At 30.3% G+C, this 15854-nt stretch overlaps 1 protein-coding gene across 1 annotated transcript in view; it reads left to right on the plus strand.

The window, feature by feature from the left end:
• The window catches only part of LOC100192239 (probable ATP-dependent RNA helicase vasa-like), a 31075-nt gene extending 17530 nt beyond the window's left edge, over nucleotides 1-13545 (plus strand). Inside the window, exons 4-8 of the mRNA XM_065801073.1 lie at nucleotides 110-397; nucleotides 7309-7718; nucleotides 12590-12860; nucleotides 12937-13041; nucleotides 13159-13545. Of these exons, the coding sequence (XP_065657145.1) occupies nucleotides 110-397; nucleotides 7309-7718; nucleotides 12590-12860; nucleotides 12937-13041; nucleotides 13159-13263 (1179 nt within the window). The 3' untranslated portion in view covers nucleotides 13264-13545. The remainder of the gene's footprint in view (nucleotides 1-109; nucleotides 398-7308; nucleotides 7719-12589; nucleotides 12861-12936; nucleotides 13042-13158) is intronic.
• Nucleotides 13546-15854: the final 2309 nt, after the last annotated feature.

Below are 15854 nucleotides of genomic sequence, written 5' to 3' on the forward strand. Positions count from 1 at the left end.
AGAAAAAAATGAATGAACATGTAATTTTGCTTAAAATATGAATGTTTAAAGGTTAAGTAATCGAATTTAGGCGATTTTACAGTATTCGATTTTTTTTTTTTTTCCTTAGGCTGCTTTTCTAATCCCTGTGTTAAATACTTTAATGCAGTTTCGTTCAGAACTTACTAGTTCTCTCTCAGAAGTGCAAGCCCCTCTTGCACTAGTTGTTGCTCCTACGCGTGAGTTAGCTGTTCAAATACAAAAAGAAGCACGAAAATTTGCACAAAATACTTCCATTAAACCTGTTGTTATATATGGTGGTGTGCAAGTTGCTTATCATCTTCGTCAAATTCAGCAAGGTTGCCATTTGCTTGTTGGTACACCGGGTAGATTAAAAGATTTTCTCGGAAAGCGTAAGGTAATTCAATTTATTTAGCATAGGTGTTAGTATTTTAATGTTATTTATGGTATTTCGATTTATATTCATGTGTAGTTCAAATTTTGTCTTTTACAATCCAGGTAAGGGCAATGTCGTATGAAACATCCAACTGTATTAGAAAATGCAACCTAAACTATCAGCTAAATTTCAAACCACTGAAAGCTTTTAATAAATGATGATTATCACTAAATTTTCATATATTTTTGACTGATTATAAAGATACTATAACTTTTATATACAAGTTCTGCCTTAGTTACTGTTGTGTTGGCAAGAAAGTTAAAAATATTTTCCATTTACATATTTTGGAGTTAAAAATCCATTAAAACAACTTAATACGTTTTAAAATATTAAAATGCCTATATGGCTATAATTTTTTAATTTTAGAAGTTGTCCTAAATAGTTTAGTTGTTGATAGTTAAACAAATTAACTTTAATTTATAAAATATAAATTTCATTTTTATCACATTAAAAACTTTAAAGTTGAAAAATAAATAAAGATAGATAAAACCAAAAAATAAAATAATATAATAAAGAAACTCAAAAAACAAAAATTATATAAATTTTTTTTTTTTAAACATCTTCGCTTCCATCAAGGCTGCAAGCAGCCACTAATTAAAGTTGGAAGTTACTGTAAGAGAAAAGATGAAGATTGTAGAGCAAGATAACGATTGACGGACAATTTAAAAGATTGCACGTTATATGAATCAGGAAAGCAAGATGAAGAAAGCGAATTCCAAAGAACTGATGTTCGAGGAAAAAAACTAGACGAATAAGCGTTTTTGGAGCACTTAGGAACAGTCACAGAAAAAGGGTGACACTTAATTGAATGACGATTAACACGAGAATGAATTTTAGTAGATGGTACAAGAGACGCTAGCTCTTTAGAGCAGTGCCCATTATAGTATTTGTAGAAAAGAGAAAGAGAAGCAACATTACGACGATGTGATAATGGTTGGAGGTTGGCTGCAAGAGCAGGTCCAACTATGTTTACAATGCGTTTTTGCACCTTGTCTAAAAGAGAAAGGGCATCATTAGAAGATCCGCCCCAGATATGGCAACAGTATTCCATACAAGGCCGGATTTGAGATTTATAGAGATAGAGAATAGAATCCAGAGTAAGAAAGTGGCGAGCTTGATAAAGAGATGCAACCTTAGCAGATGCTAATTTTGCAACCGATTTGATATATGGTTTCCAAGAAAGATTGGAAGTAAGAGTTAATCCTAGAAGATGAAGAGTAGGTGACTCATCGAGTACATCACTGTTCATAAATATAGGAAGATCTAAATTATTGCGATAACGATTGGCTGAAAAAAATTGAGTTTTATCTGAATTAAAGTTCACCAGCCACTGTGAGCCCCATGCTGTAGCAGAAGTAAGATCCTTTTCAAGCTCAAATGCCCCCTCCAAGCAATCAGAGGGTGTTGGTTTCTTATCACGACAAGAATAAATGGTAGTATCGTCAGCAAACAATGCCACCTTAGATGTGAGAATATCTGGAAGATCGTTAATGTAAATTAAAAAGAGTATAGGGCCAAGGATAGAACCTCGAGGAACCCCTGAAGTTACAGAATAAGAAAAAGAGTGTTGTCCATCGAGGACAACTTTTATGCTACGATAGGAAAGGAAGGATTCAATGATCTTAAAGATGTTGCCGGATACACCATAAGAAGAAAGCTTATGGAGAAGACCAGCATGCCAACTTTATCAAAAGCTTTTGAAATGTCTAGAGCGATACCCTTAACCTTTCCAACTATATCTAATGCACGATAAAACCTATCAGTTATTACTGTTAGCAAATCAGCTGTAGAACGAGAAGATCGAAATCCATATTGATGGTCAGAAAGTAAGTTATTAGATTCAAGATGAGAAATTAAGTGTTTGTTAATTAAAGATTCAAAAACCTTGCTTATGATAGGAAGAAGACTTATGGGACGGTAGTTAGACGAATCAGATCGCTTCCCAGAATTTTTGAAGATAGGGATAACAGATGCGGCTTTCCAGCAGGCTGGAAAACAAGACTCTGAGAAGCACTTGTTGAATAGTTTTGAGACTATAGATGACAGCTCCGAAGAACACTTCTGCAAGACAATAACAGGTATGTTGTCTGGGCCACAAGCTGTAGAAGAGTCTAGGCAGGAGATCACTTTAGATACAGATGCTGGAGTGATTTGAATGTCAAGCAATGGATCAACCTGTTTGTTGGCAATATCAGGTAGAACGCAATTAGTGGAATCAAGAGATGATATTGATGAAAAGTTTTTAGCAAACAGTTCGGCTTTGTCTTTAGGTTAGGTGACAAATTCTGAACCATACAAGAGAGGTGGAATTATAGATTTGCCCTTATTATTGATATTATTAAAGATTCTCCAGAAGTCACGAGAGCCTAATTTTTGTGATGAGATACAAGATTTCATGACCTGAGAATAGCGGGTTTTAGCGTTAGACAAAACCTTTTTACAGTTGTTTCTAGCAGTAATAAACAGACGTCTGTTTTCTGGAGAATTGTTTTGCTGATAAATATGGAAGTAACGGTTTCGATTGGCAATCGCAGCAGCACAGTGTGAGGAAAACCATGGAGGAGAGTGAGGCTTGACCTGGAATCGTCGAGAGGGAATAAAAGATTCCATGCCAGCCTGAATCCACGAAGTTATGTAAGAAGCACATTTGTCGACAGGAAGTTGAAAGATTTCTACCCAAGGGCCATCACGAAGAAAATCACGGAAAGAATCCCAGTCAGCTTTACTGTAGTTGTAAGAGGTTCAATAATAGGGGTATTCAGGTGATGAAGAAGAATGAGATATTCGTTTTAAAGAGATCAAACTGTGATCAGAAGTACCTGAGGGTGAATGTGGAGAAACTGAGCACTGACTAGGATCAGAAACAAGACATAAGTCGAGTAGAGAAGGTAGATGTATCGGGTTGTCAGGAAAGCGAGTTGGAAAGTTGACTATTTGAGTTAGGGTTTGAGAAAGGCAAAAGTTGTGGGCTTTTATGCCTGCAGAGTCACTGACACTAGAGCCAAGCCATTCAGAGTGGTGAGCATTAAAGTCACCCACAACAACTATATTAGCTGATGGATAAAGAGAGAGGGCTTGGTCAATATGATCAGAAATAACATCAAAAAGAGTGCAGTCTTAAGATGAAGGAGAGCGATATAGAACAAAAAGAAAGGCAATAAATTGAAGTGGTGCTAAACGAAAGCACATGAAAGAATAGTCTGTGGATTCAAACCTAGTTTCACGACATATAGGTGAATTCTTACGAATGTAAATGCCCAGGCCAAGCATGTGACTATTGGAGTCTTTACGAATTAGAGGAAGATAACCATCAACACTAAGATCACAAGATGAGACAGCCGAACTCAAATTAGTCTTACAAAGAGCAAGTAGGTCTGGTGAACTTTGCAAGAGATAAGACTCAACAGAAGAAAAGTTACTTCGAAGACCACGAATATTTGTGAATGATAAGTTTAGAGAACTTGGTGATGATGATGGTTTTTTGTGTTTTATAGTTTTTCGTACTTTATTCATTTTTAAATTAGATTAAAGAACTTGACTCAAAGCATAGATAGTACTCAGAACACCGTTTAATAGCCCAAGCAATTGCCTCATTACTACTAATAAACCCTAAGCCGTAACAAAGGGCTCCAAATGTGGCCTCCGCAATGCACACCAAAAGTACAAACAGGGACACCATCCATGCGCAACATGGCACTGTTAATACTTTGATATTTTTCAGCTGTTGATGGAACCAGCTTCTCTGAGAGCTACCACAGAGTTTGGGAAACCTGACTACCAGCCGGCCTCAGAACCATAAAACTGAGTTTTAGAGCTGTACCCTCATAAGGAGATAATAGAATGAGTTGCCTAGTCATAAAAACAGTGACACAAGCAAACCCATGCATTGAGTCAAGAAGATCCAGCATTCAACATCCTAAACTGGAAACAATGTATTAAAAATACATCTGTGCCAGTCTAATAGATGAAGAAGGGGTGCAAGGCTGGTCAACAGATAGAATCTGTTTACCCCTTAAGTCTTTGCCTAGGAGGCCTTCTACAAGACAGTAGCTGGGTGCATTTAACATCTGCCCAAGATGAGTATTTTTATCGAGACACCATCTCTAGCCTTTACTCAACCAAGAGCCCCAAGGCAGGGGGTGTTTTAAATCGGAGTTGGCATCTCCTAGCCTTTGCCTAAAAAGGCGTATCCTACAAGGCAGCAGGACATGAAGCAGATTGTACTGGGTTACATGTTACCAGTAGCAGGATAACCTGATCTGTACCAGTAGCAGGATAACCTGATCTGACAAAAAGATTGACCATAGAGTTCACCAAAAAAATATGATTACCATAATGTTCAAGTTATTTTTGTTTTAAAGATTTTGTTGAGTAATACGAATAACCATAACTTAGTTCTTTCATTTAAATGTCCATATCCAAAAGGGTATAAAGTTTGCAGTCAGTTCCTTTCTCTAAACAGAAAAAGAATTTTTCAAAATTTTTAAACATAATGAGATCTAATGGTCAACCGCGTTGGTTACCAATTTTAGTTTTAAGCCTTAAGTTGTTCATACACCAATTATGATTATGTTGGCTTCTTCCGCTACAAGATCATAACAAGATATCTATATATTAAAGTTTTAATAAATATAATAAAATAAATAAATATCAAAGTTTTAATAACTCAACAAATTAAAATTTACGAGTTATAGTATAGTAATGTAATAACTATAATAAAATGTTATTTTCTTGTTCAGTGTTATTTATTCACCCTAATCTTATTGTTGAGACATTGATATCTGATTAAATTCAACGATGGTACCCAATAGACAACTCTTGGTGGCTATGTGAAGTTTTAAGCTGGATCATCAGAGTGCTTAATTTGAATATTATTTGCAATAATACTCTTAAAACATGTCTGCCCAACAAAAGTAATCATACATGTGCCAGAGTTTATATTTGGATCAATCACAGCATCTGTCTTTGCTTCTTTGAATCTGTCTGCACATTGTGAGCATTAACTTTTTCTTTTAAAACTAATCTCAAAATTTGAAATAAGTATGTAATGGTTCATGGAATAGTTTTTCATATCTCAAATCATTACTTCAGTTTTTGTTTTCTTCAGCTTTTTTTTATTTTGTTTTGTAATTTAATAAAATGTGTTTGTTTTGGTGATACAAAACTCATGCTTATTAACTGTTAATATTTGATGTTGCAATGATCTTTGTAGGCTTGTTTTATTTATCTATTCTTTTTTTCTTTCTTTTATATATATATAAATATATATATATATATATATATATATATATTGACATTAAAACTTTGTATGAAAGATATCATTGAATAGCATATAAGTAATATTGAGATGGTGAGTAGAAAAATACACAGTTCATATCACTGTGCAGTACACACAGTGGTCACTAATACACCCTTTTAGACTCTAACTGAGCAGTCATGGCGCAATGGTATCATACTTGCCACAGAGTCAAAGGATTCCTGGTTCAAATCCCACCTCTGGGCAAGTTTGGCGACATCGGTTAGGAAGGAGTCGTGAACTTCCGATTAAATGCTCATCCACAGTGCTCTGTGATAGGACGTGAGGACTTCTTGGGGCACCTTTAAAAAAACTACAAAACTTTCAAAATCCTAAATTAAAATATAGGTATTTAAAATTTATTAAAATTGTTAAAAGTTCATCATGGTTCATCAATGCAATAAACTTTTTTGATGTCGGCTACCTTTAACTTTGATTATTATCTTTTAAGGCATAATTATTTTCAGGCATTCTGGGATATTAATTTTAATTCTGGAATATTATTCTTGTTAATTATTAGCAATCATGAATTGATTACAGATCTAAAATCAAAGCTGAATAGAAGTCCAGTATTTTTTGGCCTATTTTTCATCAAGAATAGCAACAATCCTATTTAACTTTCACAGCATGTTGGATAAGATATTTAGAAACTTGAAAATTTTCAATTGATAAAGATCGTTTGTTATTTTTTATTGGTAAGGTGACTGCAAAATGTTTAAGTTAAAAGTTTTGATCTCAAAAGTGATTTTGATCACCTAAGTTTTTATTTACTCCATTAAAACTTGCTACTTCTTCTATTTTTGTGTAGTCTTAGGCTAATTTTCTTTGTTTTTACAAAATGTTGATGCTTTGCAACTCCATGAAATTTAGTACCTAAAAGAAGATAAATAAAAAATGAGACAAATAGTTGTATTTTGTTCCCTTTTTATTTTTTTCCAAAATCTTAGTGTGCTACTAGTTATCTCACCATTCATTCATCTTACCTCATTTATCTCACCTCATTCATCTATAAAAATTTACTATGAAAGTTGACAATAAAACATTTTCTTTGTATTTAAAACAATTTTTTAATCAAAACATCTTTTACCTTTTGCAATTTTGCAACTATAATTTATATTTAAAAAAATTTATTTTATGTTACAAAATTTATAATCTTTTTATAATGGTTAAGCATAAATTTTAAGTTTAATTAAGATTACTCTGCAACTAAAATAATGGCCATTCAGAAAGATTTCTAGAAAAAATAATATTGTTGAGTTACATCTCCATTTTTACATTTTAACTTGTCATATTTTAATTGTTCAAGTTAAAATAAATATATGGTTAAGTTAAATTAAGATCAGGTTTTATAAAAGGATTGCATAGCCATATTTTCACATGGAATTACAATCAGCTGTTCTTAAAAATCTATAGATTTTCAAGTTCTACAATTATCTGTTTTTATTTCATTTTTAAAAGTGTTTTGAATTTTATACTTCTGGATATTATTTTATATACAAATGCATATGAAACGATTATTTTAAATATTTTATTTCATTGTTATTATCATTTAACTCTTGTGAGTTTTGAATTATAGATTTCATTGGCTAATTTGAAATATTTAATTTTGGATGAAGCTGATCGTATGTTGGACATGGGTTTTTTGCCAGAAATTAAAGCTATCATAAATGATTTTGATATGCCTCCAAAAGAGGATAGGCGCACTTTAATGTTTAGCGCAACCTTTCCCACAGAAATACAAAATTTGGCGGCTGAGTTTCTAAATAATTATGTTTATTTAACAATTGGGAAAGTTGGTGGAACTCATTCTGATATTACTCAATGTATTATGGAAGTTGAAGAATCAGCAAAAAGAGATAAATTAATTGAAATCTTAAATACTGAAGGAACAAATCGCAATTTGGTTTTCGTACAAACTAAACGTTTAGCAGATTTCTTAGCTAGTTATCTTTGCCAAAATGGATTCCATACTACAAGTATTCATGGGTATGATGGTTAATTTTGAAATATTTCTCAAAATTTTATTTGATTATTTAGGACTATAATGGTTTTCAAAATTTTAATTTATTTGCTTTTCTTTAAAGTTGTTTGTTGCATAATATTAAATAAAATAATTTTATATGGTATTATGTCCAAATTCTAAATCAAAGCCACTCTATATGCTATCCAGAATGTGGTTCACACAAGATATACATATATATATTACAGTATATACTGCTTCGTAGTTTGTTTTTTGAGAAATTTTTATAGAAAAGTGATATTTTTAATGTTTAAAAAAATTTGTACCTGATAATATTTTGTAATATTGACAGTATAAAAATTTTTGAGGAGCAAATCAAAAGAATTTGGCAAAATTCTTTTGTTTGTACAATATTAAAACTATTAAGTGAATAGAACTTTTGCTTTAATTAAAAGTTAGCTAAAACTATAAAGTTATCTAAATGATATCTAAAATAAATAAATATTAGCTTAAACAAAATGGTAAGCAATATATAATAGAAGTCAAAAGTATGCCTCGATTTTAAATTATAAACGGTTGCCGTAGTTATAGTTAGTGTACTTTTGACTTCTAAAACAGATTTTTTTCCGGAGATAGAATAAATGATTAGAGATATAAAATAAATGACAGGGATACTCGTGTTGTAATCTCAATTACTATCACATGATTTTTATTGTTGATATTTGTTAGATATCGCTATATATAAAACAGCGACAAGTTGTATAGAAAAGATGAACTCTTTTCCATATGACTTGTCATTCCATATGACTTCCACTTTTGACTTCTATTGCACGATTAGTTCTTTTGATATGTTAGATACCGCAATATAAAAAATAGCGACAAGTTATTTCTTTCAATAGCGATATAACAGATATCAGATATACAATTCGCATTGTATTTTTGGCTTCTATTGTATGATTTGCTCTTTTGATATCTCTACTTTAATAGCTGTACTTTTGACTTCTATTATGATTTGTATTTTTAATAGTTGAACTTTTGACTTCTATTACGATTTGTATTTTTGACAGCTGTACTTTTGACTTCTATTACAATATTTGTACTTTTGATGGCTGTACTTTTGGCTTCTATTATATTATTTGTATTTTTAATAGTTGTACTTTTGACTTCTATTACAATATTTGTACTTTTGATGGCTGTACTTTTGGCTTCTATTATATTATTTGTATTTTTAATTGTTGTACTTTTGACTTCTATTACAATATTTGTACTTTTGATGGCTGTACTTTTGACTTCTATTATATTATTTATATTTTTAATAGCTGTACTTTTGACTTCGATTACATGATTTGTACTTTTGATGGTGTATTTTTAGCTTTTATCTCAATGTTTGCTCTTTTGATAGCTGTACTTTAATAGATGTACTTTTGACATCTATTACATGATTTGTACTTTAGATATCTGCTTTATATTCAATATATAAAATAGCGAAAAGCTATGTCTTTCATTAGCAAAATAGAACATGTCAGAGATTTAACTCACACTATACATTTGATTGTACTGTTGATATACGAGAGAATTTTTTTTTAATCTTTGTTAAAAAAAAAAAACTAGTAACCTTACTCTGCAAATTAGGCCATAAAAACCAAATCACTTACTATGAGTATAACAAAAATTATTATTTTCAATAGGCTGGGTGAATAAAAATAAGCAATTGTTTTTACTCAGTAATTGCTCAGCTTTACGTGAATAAAAACTAAAGCAAAATTGTTGAAGATTAAAGAAAAAATTCTCTTGTATATCAACAGTACAATCAAACGTATAGTGTGAGTTAAGTCTATGGCTTCTATCATATAATAGAAGCCATAAGTACAGTCATCAAAAGTAGAAACTGTATAATAAAAGACAAAAGTACAGCTATTAAAAATACAAATCATAATAGAAGTCCAAAGTACAGCTTTTAAAGTAAATTGCTTAACTTAATGTGAATAAAAATATGAAGAAAACTGCTGAAGTTTTTATTAGTAAAGCTGACCAACTACTTAGTAAAAAGATCAATTGCTCGTTTTATTCACCCAGCCTAATATGAATCAGCTATTCGTATTATGTGGCAAATAGCATTAACTAGTTTTTTAATGTTTCAAAAAAACAAAAGTATTACCTTGTGTCGAATTAAGTTCTTTTCCTAAACAGTTGGCTTATGATTAATAAAGTAAGTTTGAAATCATCAAAATTTACTAAATTAAAATCATGTTTCCACAGTAAAGAAACTTTAACAAATTAGTCGAATGGCAGAACTAAATAAATTAACAAAAAAATTATAAAAAACAAACAAAAACAATAAACATCTCTAAATCTTTATAGGTTTTTAACCAAAGTTTCTCACTATAATAGTGATAAATATTTAATTAGGTTAATAAATATTTAAAAGGTTTTTAATCAAAGTCTCTAACTATAATAGTAATAAATAATGATTTTTTTTTGTTTAAAACAAGACTGAAGATAAAGGCTAAAGAGCATAATAACAATTAACATTCAAAAGATTGAGAGCACTTAGGAACAGACACAGTATAAGGACAAGACTTAATTGAATGACAAGGAACACGAGAATAAATTTTAGTAGATGACACCAGAGACGCTAGCTCTGGTGCCATCTACTAAAATTTATTATCTACTTGCTTTAGAGCAACTACTATTGTAATATTTGTAGGCATCATTAAAGGGCATCATTGGAAGATCCTCAACAGATATAACAACAGTATTACGTGCAAAGACAGATTAGAGATTTATAGAGATAAAAAATAGATTCCAGAGGAAGATATCTGAAGCGTGATAAAGAGATGCCACCTTAGCTAATTTTCTAATGGATTTGATATGTGGTTCCCTAGAAAGATCAGAAGTAAGAGATAATCCTAGAAAACGCAATCTAGATGACTGATCGTTACCATTCATAGATAAAAAATAATCCAGATAATTGCAAAAACGATTAGCTGAAAAAAATTAAGTTTTATCTGGGTTTAAGACCAACCAATGACAGCGCCATTCCATACCAGGAGTGAAATCAAAAGCTCAAATGCCCCATCCAAGCAATCCAATGTTTTGACTTCAAATGAAGACAAGAACTAATAGTGGTATCATCAGAAAATAATGTCATGTTTGGCTAACAACCTTTTCTGCCATGCATTTTAATAAACAAACAGTAATGAAGATTCTTTTGTTCCAGTTAGTCTAACAGTATTGTCATCATAGTCACTGTCTATATTAATATCTTCCGTGGAATGCCCTGAAATTCAAAAATTTTGGTTAAAGCAACAGAGAAAGTGATTTATTGAGAAAGACTTTTCATGAAACGTTAATTATAAACCTTTAGGTCTAATGTATATATGACATACAAGTCAATAGCAGTTACTAGTTCAGGGTCAATGCTCTGTGAAATGACAGAATCCTTCTAGATAGACATTTGCAGGTATAAATGTATTCTCATTTGATTAAAATAAAGATTTAAACTTAAGTAGGAAAGTGTTATGTAAATGTGAAAAGCAGAATAAAAAAATAATAAGTTACAAATACCTTGGCAATTATGTGACCTTGTGTGACAAAATGTTTGGTAAAACAATTCAAAACTTTCTTATTTGATTGATTTCCTTGTTGGCTAATAATGTTAATGTATGCTGAAGTTCCTTAGATTTTACTTTCTTATTTCTGACAGTATCCACTTTGAGCTGAATATTACAGGTTAACACATAAATTTATGTATCATATATATATATATATATATATATATATATATATATATATATATATATATATATATATATATATATATATATATATATATATATATATATATATATATATATATATATATAAACTAATTTTGTACTTCTTTAATCGCATTTGACTTTACATTTGATAAGAGCCAAAATATATAAAAAGGAATTTTTTATTATGGTTTACAATAAACACTCATACACATAAAAATATCCTACTTTATATACTTGAAATTCTAAGTATTCTGTATTACTAATTTGTGCTGGACAATCAAACTTCTTGCAATCTTGTATGCGATCGTATTTTCTTTTGTAGTCATGATCATGGTTCTATTTTATCAATAATTATTTGGCCACATTATAAACAAATAATAGTGGTAAAAAAAATCCTAAAATATTGTTTCAAATACATATACATATATATATATATATATATATATATATATATATATATATATATATATATATATATATATATATATATATATATATATATATATATATAAACATATTTAATATACCAGTATTTCCGAAGCTTTCGTAGAGAAAGATGTACTAAACCGAACTGTACACATGTTCATGGTCTTTAATAAAACTGTGTGCTTCTTCTAAACTCAATGCAGTTTTAAAAAGCGGCATAATCAAAAAATGAAAATTATTAAAGATAATATACAATAAATAATACTATTTTAATTTTTTATAGGAGTTTATAAACTTCTTTTATAATTCCGTTTATAAACATATAAACTGGACGTTAAATTGGTTCCATGGTTCCCCATAATAATAATCAAATTGTAATTTATAATATATACAAATAAGAATAGATAATAACACGGCTTATAAAACAAAATTCTAAAATTCATATTCATAATAATGGTACGATAATAATATAAATATTACAGCAATATTGTAACATTTACAAAAAACGTCCTTTTACCACAACGATTTCATATAGCATTCCGCTGCTTCGTTGACTATAATTACGGCAACCGTTTAAAATTTGAAAACGAGACGTACTTTTGACTTTTATTATATATTGTTTACCAAACGAAATATATTTGTTTTTTTTTTCTTCATGCGTATTGGTTAGTAGATTTTTTTTTTCTTTTAACGTCCATTCTTTAATTCAGTGATCGTTTGCAACAACAGCGTGAAGAAGCTTTGGCAGAGTTTAAGGCTGGTACACAACATGTCCTGATTGCAACTGCGGTGGCAGCGCGCGGATTAGATATAGCTGATGTTATGCAAGTGATCAATTACGATCTTCCCGATGAAATAGAAGAATACATTCATAGAATCGGACGAACAGGTCGTATTGGTAATAAAGGAAAAGCTATATCTTTTTTTACTCGTGGAAAAGATGAAGGCTTAGCAAGAGCACTAGTCAAAACTCTAGCTGACGTACGTTTTTGCTTTAGAGAAATAAAAATGTTTTTTTGATTGTTTGAAAACTTTTTTAAATCTTGATTTTTTATAGGCGGAACAAGAAGTTCCTAGCTGGCTCGAAGAAGCTGCTGAAAGCGCTTTAGGTACCGGCTATGGACCAAAAGGCGGAAGGTTTGCGTCTAAAGACTCGAGATTTGTAAGAATTAAGTTGATGTCGATTAATTGCTATTGGTTGATTTTTTCATTGATAGAATTTTAATATAAAGTAAAGAATTTTTTTAAGACAGTTATTTGTACTGTAATGTGTTTTTAGAACAACGCCGAACTAAATGGTGGCTCATACAACGCTGCTGATTCAAATGACGGTTGGCAAAAAAATAACGATAACGGTGGTGGTGGCGATGATGCATGGGAATAATGTAATTATGGTGTAGTCCAAGTATTATCGGTCAGCAGCTATCAAAAAGTAGAGCGACAGCAATCTTACTTTTTATAAAAAAGTTATTCTTAATTGCGTTTTTAGACCAATTAGATTAGGTGTTTCCCAACTTATGCTTTATTGGATCACCTAAATAGTCGCATGATTCTTACGGAATAAAAAGATATTATAAAAAATTAGGTGTTTAAAAAGCACTGTGTTGCGTTTATTTTTTTAAAGATACTTGTAAAGTTTTTTAAGAAATATTTGATATTGTTCAAACTTTTTTAAAAAATGAATTTAAAGGAAAACCGCATATAAGTAGATGCACTAAAAGTTTCAATAACATTAACTTACCGATCTTTAAGTTGGCTTTTTTTCAATAAACAGATTTAGAGTTAAGTCTATTAAAATAATATTGATCTTTACTGTAAGTGGTATAACAATCGTTCAACTAGCATTTTATCAAGTTTTAAAATTGTGATAAGACCGTAATAAGGGTGGCTATTTCCTATATCGTAAATAAGGTTACTTTGTAACCTTCCTCACAAGTGTCATTGTTCATGGAATTTTACCAAATTAAAACAAAAAATGCAAACAAATTTTACTGGTAAAACTCAACTTAAGTTTATCAAAGAAATAAATATATTAAAAAATTTATGTTAATTTATAAATATCTTTTTTTCTTTTTCTTTTTTAGGTGCCCCCAAGACATCCTTATGATCTTATCAACATTTGTACGATTTAAAATCACTCCACAGTCATAATTTCTAAAATGTATACAATATAATTACATACCAGGAAGAAGAAAAAATTAAAAGCTGTGGAGTTTTTTTTAAAGAAGTTAGCTTTAAACCTTGTACTAGTTCAAGTGAGACTTGAACCAACAATCATTATTAATGATATTTTTTTTAATTAAGATTCAAGTGAGACTTAATTTCAACAATCAATATTAATATTTTTTTAATCGTCTGTTAATTATTTAACTAAATTAAAAAAAAAAAAATTATCAAAAAACGGCGGGTCATTACATTTTTAATGTCTGGAATTATTTTTATTTTTTTTGCACAATGTCGGCTTCACTTATTATTTTATTATTATTATTTCATTTATTTAACACCCAATGTAATTTACAAGGTAAAAAAGAAAAATAAGAAAGTTATTTATCGTGATTTTCACTTAAGAATTTTTTCTTCCAGAATTTGTTTAAAAATTCCTCTTTGCTCTTTCGCATTCCAGCATGTTTCAAAGTTTGTTCAACTTCGGAGGGAATTTCACTTTTAGAAAGTGCTATTTTTATCTTCTTTTTATTTTGAATTAAGTATTGAAAATTTAGCATCCGAAAGCGGCATAGGTCCTGAATATCGCCAACAAACGAATGTTTAAATAAGGGGTGTTTCAGTTGTGAAAAGATAATGTCTGAAGTTGTTTTATTATAAAGAAGACGAAGAAACAAGTTTAATTTATTTTGAATACTTTTTGAATTTTCCTGGATTTTAAATAGCGAATTTGTATAATTCTTACTGTGTTTTGAAACATTTAAAAGCGATTTTAGTGCACTCCTTCCAATTACATCTAGCTTTTTCATCAAATCAGAATTATTTTCACATATCTCCATACCATAAGTTAAGGTAGGGACTGTCAATAATTTATATATATAAGAAATAGAACTTGGGTGGGCAAACCGGATTCCAGATTGAATAAGAGTTTGAACAACAGCTCTAAAGTTTGAAATTTTTTCATCAACATTTGTATTATTGAGTGAAGCAAAAGTTGAATGTTTAGTATCCCATGTGAATCCCAAATGTCTAAGTTTATTCTGAAGATTTATTTTATTACTAGATATCGTTATCGTATTGATTTGTATTTGTGCTTTACCTGAAATCAAGAATTCAGTTTTTTCGGCATTTATTTTAATACAATTTAAATTACTGTAAATATTGCATGTTTTTATCAGCTTTTTGAGACCAAAGAGGGTAGAGCTTAAAAGTATGATATCATCCGCATATGCCACCACACCAGTGAAGTTACCATATATCGATGTGCCAACAATACCTTGATTTGTAATAGTTTCAAGAAGACTTTCAGTGTAAATATTATATAGGTGAGGTGAAAGAATCGATCCCTGTCTTTAGAAGAAAGGAGTTTGATTTACAACCTTGATATGAGGCTGTTGCACTACTATTGTTATATAACGAAGAGATAGTGCTAACTATACAGAGTGGTAATTTTTTTATCGAAATATAATTTATCAAATCGGATATTCCAGTTGCAGCAATCAAAAGCTTTTTCTACATCTAAAGAGCATAGGTATACAGGTGAATTGTTGCTATTGTAATGTTTAATTGTTTCGCTAATTAGAAATTCAGCATGTAGTGTTGAACAGTTAGCATTGAATCCAAATTGTAGGGGGTGAGTATCTCTAATATCCGGACATATAATAAGGACTAGGTATTCTAGAACTTTTGTAAAAATTGGTATAATGCTAATACCGCGATAATTGTTCGGGCTATCTAAAGATTTTTTATACGATTTAACAAGGGGTACAATAATAGACGTCGACATTGATAATGGTGTCCATCCATAATTAA

This window comes from Hydra vulgaris, chromosome 07, assembly GCF_038396675.1.
Source record: "Hydra vulgaris chromosome 07, alternate assembly HydraT2T_AEP".
NCBI lineage: Eukaryota > Metazoa > Cnidaria > Hydrozoa > Anthoathecata > Hydridae > Hydra > Hydra vulgaris.